Source organism: Ambystoma mexicanum, chromosome 8 (assembly GCF_040938575.1).
Source record: "Ambystoma mexicanum isolate Mex_15411 chromosome 8, UKY_AmexF1_1, whole genome shotgun sequence".
Classification (NCBI taxonomy): domain Eukaryota; kingdom Metazoa; phylum Chordata; class Amphibia; order Caudata; family Ambystomatidae; genus Ambystoma; species Ambystoma mexicanum.
In genome coordinates this window covers 535,362,776-535,383,451 of record NC_090929.1, presented here as the reverse complement: position 1 = coordinate 535,383,451, position 20,676 = coordinate 535,362,776, and the positions used below count along the sequence as shown (strand labels likewise).

At 45.3% G+C, this 20,676-nt stretch overlaps 1 protein-coding gene across 1 annotated transcript in view; it reads right to left on the bottom strand.

Moving 5' to 3' along the window:
- Positions 1 to 12,833: 12,833 nt before the first annotated feature.
- Positions 12,834 to 20,676, bottom strand: part of TPRG1L (tumor protein p63 regulated 1 like) — a 147,432-nt gene continuing 139,589 nt past the window's right edge. The window contains exons 4-5 of the mRNA XM_069610229.1: positions 15,048 to 15,201; positions 12,834 to 14,706 (exon numbers count right to left, since the gene is read on the bottom strand). Coding sequence (XP_069466330.1) covers positions 14,512 to 14,706; positions 15,048 to 15,201 — 349 coding nt within the window. The 3' untranslated portion in view covers positions 12,834 to 14,511. The remainder of the gene's footprint in view (positions 14,707 to 15,047; positions 15,202 to 20,676) is intronic.

Here is a 20,676-nt window from a genome sequence, read left to right as displayed (position 1 = left end):
AGTGGCTCCTGCCCCACCCAACAGGAAAAGTAGTCCCAAACAGAAGAGGATCAGGGGTTCAACTGGCAGGTAAGTAAGCAGCATGGTCTGCTGCAGGTAAGTCCACCCAAGCATTATGAGCCCGGCGCTTCCAGCGCTGGGACTGGGCATCTTTATGAGCCTGGTGCCACTGGCGCCAGGACAGGGTCCAAAAGGTCCCAATTGGGACTGGCTGGCACTCGGAACCGGGGTTATGGGTCTGCTTCCAAGGGAGTCGGACAAGTCCTGATCTTTTGGAAGCAGAGATCATGACAGTACCCCCCCTCAAGGCCCCTCCCAAACCGGGCTTCTCCGGGGGTTTGGGCTTGTTAGGAAATGTTTGATGAAATCTTTTGATTAGACGAGGCGCGTGGACATATTCTGCAGGTTCCCAGGATCTTTCTTGGGGACCGTAGCCTTTCCAGTCAATCAGTAAAATAGTTTAGATTTGGAGATCTTGGAATCCAGGATGCTTTTGACTTCAAACTCGAGTTCTCCATCAACTAGAATAGGTTTTGGAGATGTAGTTAGTCGGGTTTGAGGTTGCACGGGTTTTAATAGAGAGACGTGGAAGACCGGATGTATCTTCATGTGAGGGGGCAAGTCCAACTTGACCGCTACTGGATTTACTATGGTAGTGATGGAATAGGGACCAAGGTATCTTGGGTTGAATGTGCGTGGTCCTTTTAGAGGTAGATATTTGGTGGATAACCAGACTTGATCTCCTACTTGATATTGGGGGGCTTCCTTCCGATGTTGGTCTGCTCCTTTCTTGTATTGTTCTTTAGCCCTTTGAAGGTGAGAAACGGCTTCCTTAAAGGCTTGGGTGATTGTAGAATGCAGGTGGTCTACTGCTGGTGTTCCAAGATCTTGGAGTGGATCCAACTCCGAGGTTCGAGGGTGACTACCTCGATCCGAAATTAGAACTGAAGGAAAACCGTGCAGTCGGACGATGTTTTCGAGAAATTCTCGGGCCAGAGTTGCTGCTGGTATGAAATGCGCCATCTTGGAGAATAGGTCCACGATTACTAGGATCGTATTGTATCCGGAGCATGGAGGTAGATCGGTGATGAAGTCCATAGAAAGCGTATGCCAAGGGCGAGGCGGGATGTCAATAGGGCGTAAGAGGCCGGCTGGTTTTTCCTTTTGACTCTTGTTTTGGGCGCATACTCCACAGGACATTATAAAGTCTCTGATATCTTTTTTCCAAGACGGCCACCAGAAGTAGCGCTTGATCTTTTCCGAGGTCTTGGTCATACCGGGATGTCCTTCCATTAAAGAATCGTGATAAGAGATTACCTTTTTCTGTAAATCTGTGCTGGGCAGGTATAACCGTTCTTGGAAATATAATAGGTTGTCCTTCACCGTAAAGTCCTTTCCCTGCAGATGCCAATTCTGTATGTCTGCTGGAGTTACCAGTAGCCTGGCTTTATCCTTAACTTCCTCTATGGATTGTGTGGCGATTACACCTAGAATTCTTTGTTCGGGAATGATAGGTACAGGTTTAGGATTGATCAAATGTTCTTCCACTCCCATCCGAGAAAGGGCATCAGCTTTACCGTTTTTTGTACCAGGTCGATAGGTAATTATGAAGTCAAACTCAGCAAAGAATAGTGCCCAACGGAGTTGCCTAGAGGATTGAGCTTTTGCGATTTTCAAATATTGCAGGTTTCGGTGATCTGTAATCACAGTAACGGTGTGTCGGGCCCCCAGAAGATAATGCCGCCAAGCCTTAAAGGCGGACTTGATAGCTAGAAGTTCCTTATCAGTAATAGTGTAATTGATTTCAGGAGGCGAGAATTTGCGGGACCAAAATGCCACGGGATGCAACTGATTGGTTACTGGGTCCTTTTGTGATAGAACTGCCCCCATGGCAAGGCTCGAAGCATCAGTTTCAACGATGTAGGGGAGTTCTGGGCGAGGATGTTTTAAGATCGGTGCAGAGATAAATCTAGTCTTCAAATTCTGGAAAGCTTGTTCCGCCTCGGTAGACCATTCAAAACGTTTGTTTTTCTTTAACAAGGCGGTGATGGGCTGGACTATTCGAGAGAATTCGGGGTAAACCTGCGGTAAAAGTTAGCGAAGCCTAACATGCTTTGAACACCTTTTACGGAGGATGGCGATGGCCATTTGAGAATTGCATCGACCTTCTTTGAATCCATACGCACTCCGCTAGGTGATAATATGAATCCCAAGAATTCAACTTCAGTCACGTTGAAAAACACATTCTTCCAACTTAGCGAAAAGTTTGTGTTGATGCAATCTCTCGAGGACCATTTTCACGTGTTTCCGATGTTCAGTTTCCGATGAAGAATAAATGAGGATGTCGTAAATGTAAACAACAACACAAAGATCTATGAGCTCTCTGAGGACATTGTTCATAAAATATTGAAAGGCGGCCGGGGCATTGCAAAGTCCGAAGGGCATGACCTGATATTCAAATAGCCCATACTTGGTGCGGAAGGCCGTCTTCCATTCATCGCCCTCTTTTACTCGTACCAAGTGGTAGGCTCCTCTAAGATCCAGCTTTGTATTTATGCATGCTTTTCTGACTTGGTCCAGGAGTTCAGGGATCAAAGGTAACGGATATCTATTCTTAACGGTGATCTGGTTCAGGGCGCGATAATCTATACAAGTTCTAAGGTCCCCTTCTTTTTTTGGAACGAAGAACAAAGCTGAGGAAGCAGGGGACTTGGAAGGACGAATAAACCCATTCGCTAGGTATTGATCCAGGTATTGTCGGAGGTGAAGATTCTCAGGCTCGGTGAGGGCATAAATTCTACTACAAGGAGGAGTAGATCCAGGTATCAGGTCTATCTGGCAGTCATAAGACCTATGAGGAGGTAGGGAGTTAGCCTGATCCTTCCGGAAAACATCTTGGAATTCTGGGTATTCAGGAGGTAACTGGGGAGCCTCCGAGGAAATTGCTGCCAGTGCAACACCAGGTCGAGGGTGACAAGTAGAGACACATTCTGGAAACTGAACCGTTCTTGCTCGCCAATCGATCTGAGGATTGTGCTTCTCTAACCAAGGAATTCCTAGAATAATCTGGAACTGAGGGGCCTTGATCACATCGAACACGATCTTCTCATGGTGTCCATCTTGACTTACTAGCGTCACTTCTTGGGTGGTATGCGTTACTGGTCCGGAGGCTATCTCCGTACCATCCACCGTAGTAATGACGTCCTTTACAGCCTTTGGACAAAGAGTCAGATTCATCCTCAAAACCATTTCATGATCCACATAATTGCCGATGGCACCGCTGTCGACGTAAGCTTCAATCGCATGTAATCGATCCGGATGTTCAGGGCTAATGAGGACCATAGGTATCACGAAATGCGAGGTCACTGAACTGGTTTTAACGCTCGGCAAGAGGACCTCTATTCTTGTCAGGCGAGGTCGTTTCCCTGCTCCGAGTTTGTGACCCTGGTAACTGCAGCTCCTACTGCCTTCTTGGCTGGTTTCACCGGACAGTCTCGAAGAAAGTGCCCCAAGTTTCCGCAATAGAGGCATAATTGCAGCTGTTTTCTCCTTTCCCGCTCCTTTTGTGTTAGTGGTCCTTTCAGGCCCCCTATTTGCATGGGTTCCCCGGAGTCTACTCCTTTGGTAGGAGTTGGTGGTTTGGAAAATACTCGAGCATCAAACTTGGAACGATCGGCCTTCCTGTTCTGCAGTCTGTGGTCAATTTGAACGACTAAGTCAATATAGTCCGAACAGTCTTGCGGGGGATTCACTACTTGGGCTAACACATCTTTGAGCTCTCCACGTAGACCTCTATAAAACAGCGTAATCCTTTTGTCCTCAGGCCATCGAGTTTCCACTATCAGTCTGTTGAAAGACGCAATATAAGCCAAAAGGTCTTGATTACCCTGTCGCAATGAAAGGAGCTCATTGTCCAAGGCCTGCCCCTGTGAATGTCTTGCAAACAGTTTTTTCATACTGAGCTGAAAAGCTTGAAAATCATGGAGAACCGGATCATCTTGATTAACTAGAGGGATCGACCAGTCTGCCGCATTGCCACTAAGGTACGAAAGCACGAAAGCTACCTTAGCTTGATCAGTTGGAAAAGCTGCTGGCCGGCATAAGAAGTGCAACCGGCACTGATTAATAAATACTGCAAACCTCTTTGGGTCACCAGAAAATCGTTCGGGCGGAGCCAGAGGTACATTCCCAGGTAGGTTGATCTGCACTGGGTTCGTAGAGGATGTTGAAGGAAGATTTGCCCCTGATGCGGGTAACGGAGTTTGTCCGGCTTGTGACTGTAGCAATTGTCTAGCGAGATCGTCTGTTCGCTCCTTGGAAATAATCAGTTCCCTTCTTAGAGCATTCATCTCCCGACGGGCTGCATGCACTTCTGCTCTTAGTTCCCCAAGTAACTGGGCTAGCTGGTCGGTATCCGAGGTTTCCATAGCGCCTGGGTGGGAGTTTTGCGGTAGGCTTTGTGTTCTGTAACGCTCACCTGATTCCCGCAGAGGCGCCGGTCTTGACTGGGTGAATGCCGTATCTTCAAAGGTGATGTGTAACACACGGTTGGCTCTTTGGGCTGGACCTCTGTGCACTGTATGTCTGACTCGAAGAGTAAGATGTCTTAGGTAAGTGAACGCCGAGCTCTCCATCTGCCTCGGGGCAGGGTGCCGTAACCAGTTTCTTCACTGGATAAGGGTGCAGGCCTCTTGACCTCAGAGGACTGCTGTCAGTCGTTAACTGCACGAACGATAAGTTCTGGGCACTTCAAATGTCTTAAAAGTCTTTTGTAATGATATCTCTTGTTTTGCAGGGTTCCGGCGATGGCGGATGGCGGGCTGATGAGAGTTGAGGATCGAACCCGCGTGAGGAATAGAAGCGCCTGGAAGCACGCAAGTAAGCGCTTGTAGCCTGCTTCACGATGCGCACTAACTGTCCCTTTTATCTTGCAGGTACAAGTTCGGAGCTTTAGAGAAGCTGAAGGGTGCTGGAATACCCACTGGATTCGGCGTGGGAAGGAGTAATGGCACGTGAGTAATAAAGTTGCCCAATGTCTTTAAACGCGCCTTCTTTTGTCTTTCAGATGCGGGATGCAGCGCCGAAGGCCTCCGGAGCGTGCGAAGAGCTGGTAAGCTTTTGTCTTTCAGATGCCGGAATGCAGTGCGAAGACCTCCGGAGCATGCGAAGAGTAGGTAAGCCTTTGTCTTTCAGATGCCGGAATGCAGCGCGAGGCGTTGGTGACAGCCGATGGACCAGGTAAGAGATGCGCTGCCACTGAAGACCGTAGTGCTAACCTGTTCTTTCTTTGTCTTTGCAGGTGCTGCTGAAGACTGGATTCCAGGATGGTAAGCCTTTGTTCCCTTAGGCCCAGGATCAGAAGCAGAAGACACGATGAGCGTTCTGCTGCAGAGAATGCAGAATAACACAAAGCAAGATTCATCCATCGGGTGTGGTTTAAATAGCCTCCTGTAGTGCTTAGGTGTCTCCTTCCACAGCCACGCCTAGGTAAGAAAAGAGTTCCTGCTTTCCAGAAGAGTTCCAGTATTCTGAACCTAGGGAGTGGCTCCTGCCCCACCCAACAGGAAAAGTAGTCCCAAACAGAAGAGGATCAGGGGTTCAACTGGCAGGTAAGTAAGCAGCATGGTCTGCTGCAGGTAAGTCCACCCAAGCATTATGAGCCCGGCGCTTCCAGCGCTGGGACTGGGCATCTTTATGAGCCTGGTGCCACTGGCGCCAGGACAGGGTCCAAAAGGTCCCAATTGGGACTGGCTGGCACTCGGAACCGGGGTTATGGGTCTGCTTCCAAGGGAGTCGGGCAAGTCCTGATCTTTTGGAAGCAGAGATCATGACAATTGCTCCCTTCTGAGCAATGCTTATTCTAACTGAATGATAAATTAGTAATTGTTTATTCAAGAAACCTTGAGTGTAAGAGTATTTGGATACTTGCCACTGTGAATCTCTATGTAACTCCCCTACAGCTCACATTGACCCCTGTTGAGATAAGCCTGGCTGCTCAACACGCTACCGAAACTGTGTAGTACAAGCATATACCAAAGGTTGGGTTTCCTATACCTGTAGTGAGAGTTGTTTGTAGTGTTCCCAGGAGGGTACTGCATACAAACTTTGCCTAACCGCTGCCATTCAGTTCCAAGAGTTTATCAAATGCAATTTGATCTTATACTCGAGACAATCTGGCGTCAGGCTGTATCACGGCACTGAAACCGTCTTACTAGATCTTCAATCACGAATACTTAATATTGTGGATAAAAGTAAAAATTGTCTATTAGTATTACTAGACTTGTCTTCCGCATTTGATATTATTAGCCATGAGCAACGGCTACAAACCTTAGCCACCGTAGGCAGCTGTCCTGAAAATGCGGTAAAATGGCTCATCTCCTTCCTTAATAGGATATCTCTGGTGCAGTGGGACAATGCTATATCTGACCCAGAGGAAGTCACCTGAGGAGTCCCTCAGAGGGCATACCTCTCCCCTGCTTTGATTAAGGTTTACAGAAAACCCCTCTGTGACATGCTCACAGATAGCGAAGTACAATTCACCAACTACTTGGACAAAGCCAAGCTACTAATGGAATGAAGAGGTGATTATACAAAAGACCTTGACAGATTCGCACTCATTTATGAATCCATTGGTCACTGGATGTCGTGCAACTGGATGTGTTTGAATGGATATAAAACCGGGTTACTGATCTTTGAATCTGCACAGGCAAGATCTAAACTAAATCCAAGATACTCACACTTCAGACAGCAACAATTTAGCAGTAGCAGAAAAGGTGAAAACACTGGGCATGTACTTTCATGCCTCTGAGAAAAGAACTCCATGCCGCAAAAAAACCTGAAAAGCTCGTAATATCACGTTAGATTGTTGAGACAAATCAAACCTTATGTCTCTAGCAAAAATTGCCAAACACTAGTGAGGGCAATATACTTGCCTAGAAGCGATTATTTCAATGGTCTGCTGTGGGGAGCTAGCAAAGGTAGCATCCAAAAACTTCAAAATACTACAAAACAAAGCTGTAAGGATTATGAAAAGCATCCCTAGGAGAGAGCATGGGTCTAATCATAGGAGGACCTCCATTGGCTCCCAATAGCAGTCAGAGTTCAATTCAAAATTAACACCCTGATCCATAAGTGCTTTTACGGTACAGCCCCCTCCTACTTGAAAGAATGTCTAGTGTAATATGGACCCAAAAGAGCTTTACGATCAAGTAACACCTTCCGCCTGCTGTGTCTGTCAACCAAACAGGCGAGAGGGAACTTCCGCTTCTTCCCTGCTCAAGCAGCACTCGGATGGAACTCACTCCCATTGGATCTACGACAGAAAAGAAATCTCCCCACTTTCAAGAGACAATTGAAAACTCACTTACTCGAGTAATCTCTCTGCCCCTTTGACTGACTCCACTTGTCTATTCCCTTTTTTGTTGTCTTGTGTATTTGTTGCGCCCTGATGCCCGCGGGCTCCTGGCGCAGTACACAAATAAAATAGTAAGTGTGCCCCATCTTTAACCTTGGGTATGGTCTGTGCGCTGGCAACATTGAAATTTGAAAGTATAAATCTTTCATATCCAAGGTTGCCATGTAATTCCTGTGCTTCAACAGTGTGATTACCTCCTGCAGAATGGTCACCCTGGACCTTTGAGGCTTGATATACTTGTTTGCAGGACGCAGATCTAATACAGGGTGTATGGTTAGATCCTTTTTGGGTACAAGGAAGTGTATCGAATAGATACCCTAGTTTCCCTGATCGGCCAGGACGAGTTCCATTGCTCCCTTTAGCAGCAGGGCCTCCACTTCTGCTTGAAGAATAAGGAGATAGGCTGGAGACATTCTTCTCGTTTGTGGTGGGTGGTACCAAGGTGTTTTGAGTTTCTCGAAAGTATCCCGCACCCACTTGTCTGAAGTAATCCCCTCCCATGCGTGGGTGAATATTTCAAAAAAAGGTAGTAGGCGCTCCTCTCCAGAAAGAACATGGCATGATAACCTGTTCTGAGATGAGAGTTTGCAGCACATGCTTTTTGCTCACTGTACCTTTCACAGATCGGAAATATCCATTTGCATATCAGTCTTTGTCCCGCCCACATGGGCAGTCCAGCACCGAAATGCAATGGCAATTCCTCTCTGAACAAGAGTACCAACAGCAAACTCTCATCTCAGAACAGGTTATCATGCCATGTTCCTTCTGGAGAGGAGCGCCCGCTACCTTTTTTGAAATATTTGTAAGGAACTTGGGGTTGGTCACCCCGAGTTACCTGGGGCAACCAGACATGGACTCCATGCTCACTGTGCTCAGAGAGGCACAGCTTCAGCTCACTGATGAGGCCCAATAAGGCTGAAACACGTGTATGGGGTTGCTGTTGGTACTCTTGTTCAGAGAGGAATTGCCATAGCATTTCGGTGCTGGACTGCCCAAGTGGGCGGGACAAAGACCGATATGCAAATGGATATTTCCCATCTGTGAAAGGTACAGTGAGCAAAAAGCGAGTGCTGCAAACTCATCTCAGAACAGGTTATCATGCCATGTTCCTTCTGGATAGGAGCGCCTGCTACCTTTTTTGAAACATGCGTGGGTGAAGTAGGTTATCCAACCTCCAACTAGAGATGAATGGGAGAGGACCCGGAGAGTTATTTGTTTTTGTTCCTATCCCTTTATTTGCCATGCTAAAAACCCTGCTGTTGAGGTTTGATAGGCGTTTGATGACTCTTGAGTGGAGTACAAAGGTGAACCTCCTGTGGTGTAGGAGGCCTGTTTGGGCTTGGAAAAGGACTGCCCTCGAAAGAGCGCTGCAAGTATGGCTTGCTGGATATTTGATTTAATGTCTTTAGAGTCTTGCACTCTTTTTTCGCCATCTCAAGGGCATCGTCGACTGCTTTCCCATCAAAACAGACTCCACTATCTGTTTGTTAAGTTAAGTCTGCGTCTCGGTTTTGAACCCAGAGTTCCGTAACCACACATGGTGTTTTAGAGTTCCTCCAGCTAGCACCTGGCCAGCTGTCTTGGCAGAGTGCAATGTGTTCTTTAAAATATTTTGGGTGATTTGCTGCCCTCTTGAACAATAGTAAGCAGCTGCGACTTGGCTGCCTAAGGAATACTTTCCATGCCTTCCAGGACAAGGCCCCACTGAACATCACTAAAGCTGTCAAGCAAAGTAGTGTTCTCAATACCAGTAGTATAGGCTGCTGAAGGTGTGATCCTTTTGCCTAAGGCACAACATTTCCTACATTCCCTGTTGGGAGGAGCTTCAACTGAAGACAAAGTAACACATGTGTGCTTCCTGTTGGTTGCTTATCACCAGAGAATCAGGAAAAGAGTGTCCCCAAATGTATAGGGGAATCTGAGGGAGCAGGTCGGAACTTTACTGCTCGTGTCAGGAAGGGCGTGATCAGAGATGGGGTTATCCGCTTCTTTATAGAATTAAGCAGAGGAATATATTGACTCACTGGCTTTTTCTCTTTAAGGATATCCGACACAAAGTCAGAGTCAGGCATCGCCTCCTGAGTGTGTATTTTCAAATGTTCTGCTCCCTTGAGATTATTAAATAGCAGCTGGTCATTAATAGGGGAAGAGTCTTGAGGCTACACAACAGTTGTATCGTCTGCAAAAATGTTGTTCAACTCTGCCTCATGAGTGGGGGTAGTGGGCCAAGGCCCCTGGTCATCAAGCCATGTCTCGGGAGGATAGCTCAGCGGTAACATGCTCGCCTTGGAAGCAAGAAGACACAGAGCAACACAGGTTTGATCCCCGGGTCCGCGCTTAGAAACCTCAGGGTATTAAGCGCGTTATAAATAACCCATTATATCATGTGTCTGGGACCTGGGAAGTAGGATCCTGGCCTTCGTCTCCCTGGTCTGGGACATCATTTAAGTCCTCTTCTTGATCATTTGAAAAAGATCCCCTGCAGTATCAGTCTGTTTAGGTACAGGACAGGTAGTTTCAGAAAACAGGGGCTGAAGTCTCAGTGACTTAAATGGCCTAGGGTCCTCATAGAAGGGAAAAGATCTTTGAGTTTATTTCTTTCTCAGACAGATTCCCTAAGGCACCTTCTCCCCACACTCCTCAAATCTTTCCCTTATCCAAGTCCCTGTATTCAGAGTTTCAGGGAGAGGAAAAACGACCTCCTCTTGAACAGGACTTTTGTGACTGTCAGGACTGAGATAAGGTGAAAGAGGCTTGAACATACTTTTGAGGTAAAACTGGAGGGGAAGCCTGGGTGCCAGTTCTATGGAAGAAGGGTTGTGTAAGTGTTTTAGACAATTTCTCCCTTCATTTAGGGTGAGTTTTAATTGGGGACGTGAATTTTGACATGTCTGAAACGGCCGAAGATTTAGGGGAAGCACCATGAGAAGTCAAAGACTTCGAAGCATGCTCTACATGCAGAGGCGGAAGTGCAGCGGGTTGCGAACTGGAAGGTTCTCCAGATCTCTACAAGGATTTCAACATACCTGTAGGTGCAGCTGGCTTCTTTGACTGTACAGTTGAGGAACGCCCGTGGGTTCTGTGCTTAGCCTTGGTGCGAGTGTGTGTGACCCTGTCGCCAGTAGGTGTAGCCCCCGTAGCAGTGAGTTTGGCATGCCTAGTGGGGCTGCGGACGAGCAAGCGGGAGTCCAAAGACTCGACTACAAGGTCTTCTGCATCAGAACTGGAGCCGTGGCTGCTGGATTGTTCCTCGTCCGATGCAAAAGCACCGGTGGGGGAATGGGATTTGGCCTGCATGGCATAGGCCGCCCACTGCTTAGTGTGCCATTCTTTAAGCATCTTGGGTTTAAAGAGTCAACAGGCCTTGCAACACCATATCTCCATTATTGAATATAAAGAAAGGAGTAGCCAGACAACGGAAGCACAAGAAAAGGTATTCTATAATGTTATGTTAAAGGTTCTTGCACCGCGCACTGTTACCACCTGGGTGATCTTTTTGTGGTCTGGTGGATCTGTAATACATGGAGGAATAGGTGGTGGGGGCGGGGAGGAAATCAGTAGGATTGAGTGGAAAAAGGGCCAGGGAGCTGTGATGTGCTTAAAGTAGCTTCAGTTCGGTTTACACCCTTCACTGAGCATAGGTGTGATTTTCAGTTGGGAAGTAGAATGTTGAGAAGACCACCCCCACTCTCCCTAATGTCAAAGGCCGAAGCCTGATGGTGAAGGCTGCAGCATGCGTCGAGATTCCAGGCAAGTCTTCAGATGGTTGGCGGGAACAGTCGAAGGGATGCCAAAACTACGTTGAAGGCTGGACTGAGTTTAAATAATACACTAGCAATAAATGTGTTGCACGCTACAATCTCAGCATTACGCAACCTACCAGTATGGTGGAAAAAACTATCTTGAGGGACCTCGACACGCGATGGATCATGGGTACACTACACATCAGAGTAGGTGTGCTGTTACAGAAACGCCCATGTTGATGCACCTTTTCGGAAAAAAAAGATGCAATACTTCGCTATTACCACTAGAGGTCAGAATATATGTACAGAATGCGAATCTAAGCAGATTCATAAGCATCATAAATATTGTTATTTGCAAATATTATACAGGTATTGCAGTTAAACATCATAAAACACCATGGACAGTACTGTTGAAAACAATCATGAAATCCCAATTAAAAAAAGAACCATAAAAGATAAATGACCCACATCAATGCCATAATGACCCTCCCAGAGCTCTGTAAATCTATAAGCATATAGTGCTACTATCAAACTCATTTTTGGAAGTGAAGTAAAAAACGTTTGTTTAATCATGAGAAAATAAATCCAGGAACTTAGTAAATCAAATGTGGTTTTATGTTTTATTTCAACAAGAAAACTTTTCTTCATAAGTTCAGCATTTCAAGTGCAAACTTGGTTAAGCTGGAGAGGTTAACATTAGCATGCACTAGGGGTTGTGTAAAAGGAAACGGTTTCTCTATAAGTACGTGAAAGCATTTTCCCATGCTTTAGTTTTCTCTTTGGTATGTTAAATAGGATGTCCACTGAAAAAAAAAAACAGGTCCTTCTTGAGAGGAAGTGTCTTGGTGAAGGACATCTTGCCTGGAAATTGCATTATGTTTCCCTGCCTGCTTTTGAAGTCCGGATGTTCATGATGCAGCGACTACTAGGAGTTATTGACCCCACTCTGAACATTCTGATGGAGATCAATGACGATCTCCATGTGCGGAATAGCCATTAATCAACATAATGGTACTACAGTTATAGCCTTTTGAAGGATGAAGGGCGAGTTGACCCGGAACATTTTTACATTAGCATAACAGGTTTATTTATAGAGTGCACATTCATCCCCATGAAGCATCATGATGCTGGTAACAGATCTTTATTGTTGCTCAACTCATTTGATCAACCTCAGAAGGATGAAGGACTGAGTTGGCCTGCTAGGAGTTCAATCTGCATGAGCTCAATTACACAGATCGCTGTAGTGGATGAGCTCAAACAGAGATCCCTGTAGTGGATGCCTTAATCCACTGCACCACAGAATCAGCTAAGTGGAATAAGATTCTAAGGCCGTGTCAACGAGTGACTGTACAGAGAATTCAGTATGGAAGTGGTAGATCTGGTTGCAATGGTCTTAAATAACAGCATAAAAAAAAAGTTCTACACATTTTGACATGGATTAATAAATCATCCACTTAAATTAACTTCTGCAAATAAGAAATTAAAGTGAAAAACTGTGCTGTACCAGCATTAAATTCCCTAGTAGATGTATTTTTTCTATCAACTGAACTGTACACAAGGGGGCACCGAATTGTGTTCACCTAGTAAGGTGTTAAAGATCCTCTAACCTTTTTCAGAATACAATCACACAATCAAAATCATTAAACTGCTATGCTGACAAATTAACCAAAGACATCTTCAACTAATACTTCTATTTATTTCCAGTTTAACAGATTAAAAACAAGCAAGACAGACGTTATAGAAAATATTTTTTTTAAATATTCACAGGGACATGCAGTTGTTGCATTCCAGAGCAAGCCCACGTCCACAATTCATTTATTTTTTTTTTACACACAACTTCCCAAAGTAAAAACAATAATAAAAAACAGACATCATAAAACCATCAACATTCTTTGGAATGCGTTTAGCTACCATGCAGCACATTTGGAGCAACGTTTGATAAAAGTTCAGAACAATGCATAGCTTATGTATTCAGGATTCTTGCGAATATTTAAGAAGGTGATTTGCCTACCAGTATTTTTTTTTATTTTTAAATGTACAGGATTAATTTGCATATTACCTTAGATTACCACAAATTGAGTAATTGTGTACAGGATAACATGTGCAAATTGGTCAAAATAAAGCACACAAAAAATAAAGTGACCATTTCATCAACTTTCCCATGATACTAATCTAAACTTCACTTTCGCAAAGAAACATACAGCCGCCGGGCACGGACATAAATGTCACTAAACGGTTTGCTAAATAAAGGATTTCAAAATTGTGCCTATTTTCATTTTTTAAATATCACGAGTGCAAAATGTGCTGCTTAGTGGAACTGAAAAGGAAAGGTTGACTATTGTCATTTAACAGACATCTCTGAGAAAATGTGTTCTTGAGAGGCCTTCAGAACCAGACTTAAAAAAACAAATATTTTACTCCCTAATTTTTTGTCAGGTAAAAAAACTGCAAAGTCCACGTTCAATGATCCAATACTAAAATGCCACTTTCCAGTGATCCGCAGAAGGCACGCAAAAACGTTGCCCCACAAAATTCTTTGGCAAGAATACATGACGTTTTCTGAGCCTTACTGTAGCTGAGGGGAGAAACTAGTGTTAAAAATCTGAACTCTCAGCCCCAGCTGAAATATGAAAGATTATTGTACTTGCTACCCTCCAACATTTATCTTCTAAAGTAAGCCTATCCTTCAATTACAGTAGAACCCAGTGTCATCTTTCAAGTGAACACATACAGCGAATTACATACATGTCTGAGGCCCAACATTAATAGGTTACAATGGCTGATAAAAAGTGCAAAGTAAAACAATTTATGCAGGGTATACAAAATGTATGATAAAAATCTGAGCAGTCTCTCAAGATGGACAATGTCAAAAGGAAAGGAAACATTGTGTTTTGTTAGATAAGAGATGTGTATTTAAACAAAACGGTGCTGTTGAGAACGCGTGAGGATTTCAGATTTTCCAATCGATTATAATGGGTCTAGGCATCCCGTGTAGTACTATTCCTCGAAACCGGAGCGATTCAGTAGGCAGTTCTCATGTACAGGAGCCTTCATCCACCAGAGTTCCCACTTCTGATCAGAAGCTAGGAGTGCCAATTGATTCAGCCGCAGAATGCGGCTTGTAAGTAACCAAAGCTCTTTTCTGCGGTTTCTGTTCCGCAAACATATGCTTGTTTTGTCCCGACTAGCATTTTAGTGAACGTGGCGGAACGGAATAAAGTCCTTTTTATGACTAAATTAAATTTAAAATCTTAGATTTATTATTTTAACATGCAAGGATTGGTACGATCCACTTTAAAGGAGATGCTAAAAATAACGTAACATATTCCACCGATTATAAAGGACAACAGACGTTTAAAATCCAATTTTCCCTCTGGTCATAGAATATCCGAGTTTGGCCTCGTTGTTAATAAAGGACATCAGTCCCACATAGGTTTCAATTGTGAGAGGGCGCTCCAGTACAAGCACTCCATTAGCTCTGCCAGGTATGGGACACTCCTTGTGTGCTTTCTTCACTGCTTGAATGACCTGGATCCTGAAGTTATCCAGCTAAAAAAAATAATAAAAAAAAAAACCTGTCACCATCATAAATACCCATATAGACATTTTTCTCTGAAGCACACAACAGGATGTCAAATGCCGGTTTACGAAGCTGGCCCTACAATCACACTGCAGCAAACATCCAAGTTAGAATTCCAAATAGGGATTTGCTCGAGCCAATACCTCCATATTTAAAAAAGCATAGAGAGTATGTACCAATTCTCTAAAATATTTAAATAAATAGGATTTAGACAAACAAAGTTCCTGAGGTTAACAATAGGCTTGAAGGCATAAGAGGACATTGTTACACAAATTAGCACGAACGCAAGCTCACCTAAACTGTGCTTTACCTGACAGAGAGATCCAATCTTCTCATCAGCACCAGCCATAGGATGTTCTGTGAAAGTGGCATAAGGCATTTTAACAGACCACGGATTCCATCGGTTTATGAAGGAAGGGCGGCTGCTTTTGTCCCACTGAATGCGAATTCCCATTCCTTCACGTCTGCAAATTAGAATAGATTTATAATTAGAGATATACTGATTCACATGATTTCATTACGTCACTGCCAAAGGGAAGCTAACTGAACATGTAAAATTAGATCTACAACAAAAATGTATGCATTTATGCATGCAGCGGAATCAAATGTCCACACAATGACCTAACCTGCAGCAGTTATCACTCGGGCTATAAACAAGTGGTGGAGCTAAAGGGAGCAGAGGGACAAGTGTTATTGCCCCGCTCTGTATTCCGACTGCTGCCAGTTCGTCAACCTCAACCCAAGGCTGCTTCCAACAGGACTGCAAGAACAGGATAAACAGCCAGCAACATATCCTCATTTTAAATCAAGCATGGGACTGGTTGCAAGATTGGTAGAGCAGGGAAAACGGTAAAAAAAGATCCTAGAAGGAGCAGAAGAGGAAAGAAAAAAAATGGAGGAGAGTCTGAAGGGTGAAATGGGGGAACGAGCAAAAACTTTGTCGAAAAGCACACATTTTATTTACATTTTCTTTTTAAAACCTTTATTAAAGTGCCAGGCATGTTACCATAGTGCACACATCCGGACGAGAGAGCCAGACCATCGTATAATACCAACATCAGGTGAGCCTGTACATTTGAGTGAAGTTATAAATAAGACTGAATTGTAATACATCATACCACAGTTAAAAATTCAAGTGTTCGATTTTCGTAGGAAGCTACGTAATGGGCCCCAGGTGTGTTTGGGTCTGCAGCAGGTGTCTGTAGGCGAAATATAACATTCTTCCCTAGTATAGGTCATTTGCATGAGCCACTCAGCAACGGTGAAAGCTGCACTGGATTTCCAGTATTTTAGGATGCATTTTTTAGCGATTAGGCAACCCAAGTTGAAGAGTCGGTGGGTTTTTTACAGGAAGCTTTACAATATCGCCCAATCAATATTTGAGAGGCGGGGGAGGGAATAGCAAAGAGAACCCCAGTGAGATCACAAAGCACGTCAGCCAGAACTGGGCAATCCAAGGACAACTCCAATACATATGCAGGGAGTCTGCAGAGTCAGCATGACATTTTGCACACTGATCGCTAGCAGCTGGTGCAAATTTGGAGACCTGTACAGGTGTGTGTTGTAATTGGTTGAGCACCTTGAATTGAATAAGCCTAAACCGGGCGCATATGGAGACCTCCTTTGTCAGGCGGCACCAACGCCACCACTGCTCTCGTAAATTGATATGCCTAAATTTCCCCCCCCCCACAAGCCCCTCCCATTTCCCCTTTGATTTGCTAACTACGGGTTGAACAGACTGACAGGCTTTGTATAGCCTGGACACCATCCTCCCAGGGTCTTTGGTGGTCACCAGCAATTCCAAAGGAGTGCAGGGATTCGGTTCTAAGGGGAATGAAGACTACTGGCTACGGAAAGCCGTCCGCATTCTGAAAATATTGAAGTATTCTGGTTGGGTTACTGCCCAGTTTGGCCATTAAAACTTTGAATGTGACAAACTTCCCGTCAGGGAAGAAATCGTGTAGTGTCAGCTCCTCCTCAAAATCCCACCCATTCTGAATGTCTTATCGTAAGTTTGGGGGAGACCAGGGCATTTCCACAAGGGGAATCGAACCGCAGTATGGCGTTTCCACTCCTAGTCTTTTGTAGAGTCTAGACCAGGCATTCACCGTTGTGCGAACCGGATCAAATGAACATGCGCAAGAGTGTTGAAATGCCAGGATAATGGAATTCAGATTTGCGGGTGAGGCGTTATAAGTTTCGAGAGCCATGTGAATTGGGGTATCATGCAAGGAGTACCAGTAGCCTGCAGTAAAGATTAAAGTCTGCGGCCATCAGGTCGACTCGTTCGTAAGGTTCGGACAGTGCCTCCCATTTCATGCGCGAGGCACCAGTCCCCCATCTATATGCGATTGCTAGGGAACAGATTTTATCACAGAAAGGGCTGCCCGGCCAAACCGTTTTAATGCAAAAGTAATACAGTAGTTTGGGAACTATAATCATTTACAGCAATGGGAGTCTGCCGTATAATGATATGGGGAATTTTGCCCAGAGTTGAAGCTTAGCGGCTAGCATATCCACATAAGTCTCATGGTTATCGGCAAGCAGAGAACGATGTGAACGGGAGACCAATATACCCAGGTATTTAAATTTGTGTGGGGCCCAACTGAATCACCATAGGTCTGCCGGGGTATGTGTGTTACGGTCAGTGGAAATAGTACTGACTTAGCCTCATTAATCTGATAACTGGAATTTGTTGAATATCTGTATATTCACCAATCTCCTCCAATAGCGTGGGTATGTTGAGTTCCGCATTGTGGATGTATAACAATACGTCATCCATGTAAAGGGATATAATTTGTAGGGGGCCAGCTATGTGTAGACCCCTGTGGCTGTGTCTCATCATACAGGTGAGTGGTTCAATCGTCAAAGCAAAGAGCATTGGGGACAAGATGCATCCTTGCCGTGTATCGCGGTCCAACCGAAAGGAGGGAGCGAATGTGGAACTGGTGCGCACCCAGGCATTTGGGCCGCCATACAGCAGTCTTATAAACTTAATGAAGTGATTCCCCAGCTGCATTCGTTCAAAGACCGCAAAGAGAAACTGCCAAGAGATGAGTAGAAGGCTTTCTGCGTGGAGTGCGGCAACTGCCTCCGCCTTTGGATCTATTTGGGCCATGATGCAAAAGAGCCAGCGCAAATTATCACTGGATAAAGCCGGACTGATCTGGATGTGCCAGAGTTGACAGGAAGGAGGCTTGTGGATAAAATTGGCGAAAACTTAAGTATCTTTATTTATCAAGGACAATGGTCTGTACAAAGCCATATTGGTAGCTGGTCTATGTGGCTTCAACAACACCGTGATTACAGTGCCGGATAATGTAGGGGGGAGGTTCCCAGACTGTAGGGATTCCTCCCAAACCCTAAGGAGCTTGGGCGCCAGGATTTGTCGGAGCTCCTTGTATAGCTCTATCCCAATGCCATCTGGTCCGGGGGCTTTACCAGACAGAGACGTTATGGCATCATTGACTTTGTCAAGTGTAAGCGGCTCATGTGAAAGAGATGGGAGTGGTGTCTAGTTTAAGTAGTTGATCAAGTCTGCATTAGTACACATAACAATTTGTGTACAGGGATTTATAGTAGCGGTAAAACTCGTTGATATCTTCCTGTGTATATAGCATGTCCCCTGCTTTCCCCCCCTAATCCCGGTAATGAGTTGTGTCCCCATCTCAGATCTAATCGCCTGTGAAAGGAAGTGACCAGATCGATCAGCCTCACAACATAGTCTAACCTGGGAGGGCTGAGACATTAGGCGAACCTCCCTAGCCCCTAGATCCGTGAACTTCAGCAAACTACCCTTAATAAGGTCCAGCAAAGCGGTGTTGTGCATCATACCGTATTCATTTCAGGTATCCAGAAAGAGGAGGGGGGGACGCGGCTACACCGCTGACCAAGCCCTCCGACAGGCAGCAGAGACACCGAGCAGCTTATGGAGGCTGGGAGGCCAATGTTAACAGATCAGTTGCGCACATAATGCCGGGGGAGGAGGCCACCCATTTGGAAAGGCCCAACACCGGAGGGAGGATCCGAAGCAGGAACCGATGGAGCATCAATGAGGGGTGTCGCAGATAGCCGAGTCCAATGAAGGCTGGGCCGAGCCGCACAGGGGTAGCCACCTGGGGTGGAGCCCTTGGCCCGTAACGTAAACTGGCGCAAGCGCCAGAAGCACTCACCAGGTCTCCAAGCCGACGTGTGGCAGCGCGGAGGGATAGGCAGCGGGAAGGGGAGATCCCCCAGTCCATTAGTCAGCGAGCCACTCCCTCAGCCTCGGAGCACGCAGAGTACCGCCTCAGGTCTGGATGCCACAAGGCACTAAACCACCAAGATATTCTGGGCGGGCCATGTGGCTGCAGAGTCACCAACCGCACAGATGTTCCAGGCGGGCTCCGACGCCCCGCTCACCGACACAGCACTTTGCTGCACCAAACTCCGATACCAGTGGGCAAACCCATCCAAGACTGGAGCTGCAGGCACAGCGTGTCGTCCGATACATGCAGAGTTATTTGCAGTGTTGAGGCGACGATAATTGAGAGGATTTGTGCTGAAAAGGATTTTATTTTATGGGCCCGCAGATCCCAGCTGAAGCAGCCATCTTGCTATACAGAGTACAGGTTTTTGTTCTGGCATGATTTTGCACATACTCCCATGATTTACCTGCTACTGCCATCCCACAGAGACTCTTTATACGATTTGCCATGTAGTATTGTAATTGTTTGCCTATGTGCTCACAACAAATTCCAGGCACTTGCACCGTTTAGGATACGTGACAGGCTCTCTCATTCACAGCCTGGTTCGCTAGGCTGTAGAGGAGGAGTCAAGTACCCCCACTCCAAATGCCCCGCCTACATTACCTGAAACGTATGAACCAACATATGTGACGTATACTGAACAGGTAAACCAACAAAGAGAAGAGAGAGGGCTCTGTGCAATACCCATAAGAATACCTATACCTAAGAGAATATGGGAAGTAAAGTACCCATTGAGGAAACCATACTTGCATCCAAGACAATATGATGGCCATTTGAACGAGATTCCTGATGAAACAAAGACTGAATGACCAGGATGAATGGTGACATCATACAAAGTTGAATCGACACCCAGATAGAAAGATAACCAGACCAGAGAGGCACACGATTATAAAGAACAAAGTAGTAACAAGGATAAGTGAAATCTTCGGATCAAGATGAAGAAATTTATGCAAAACATGATGAAGATATTTAGTTAGTTTAAACGTGTACAGATGCAATGAAAAGCAAGCAGCAAAGCAATCATGAAGCTAGCCACATGCTTAAATAGATTAGAAAGCGGCAAGCGCCAACATATATCTATATACCTCATAGATACATATGGATTAAGTGAAGAATTAATGTTTCCACCATGTATAAAGCAGCACTGAACAAAAGCAAGGAGGCCTCATTTCAGTGTCTGGAGTTGGCCGACATTGGATACAATTAATGTGAAACAGCAGCAGCTCCTGTTCAAGAAAGTCAAGCAAAAACAAAAGACGTCAGAGGACTATTGAAGAATAAAATCAAATACACAAAAAGGCTCAATTCATGGTGTCCAGTCACGTAATGGAAGAAAGTTGGACGGACGAGATGGTGACACCTACACACGGAAGCCGGATATTACCAATACTCCTTAAATATTCTCACAGACAGTACAGACTCAAGGCCAACGTCAAAAGTACTAATTGACACTAGACCATAGAGGTGATTGATGATGGATCCCATTTTAATTGGAGGGAAGCTGATATCAAGCTTTACGAGCTTATCCGCACCTGTTCAGTCTGCGAGCTGCTCATGTAGGTGGAAATTACTGACGGGGGTTAGAAGCCAACCAATTGTAGGGGACCACGCAGTTAGGGGGTCCTATAGTTTGTGTAGCCAATGGGACGTCATACATTTAGTGATGTTCATAGTGGCCATTTTGGACGGAGG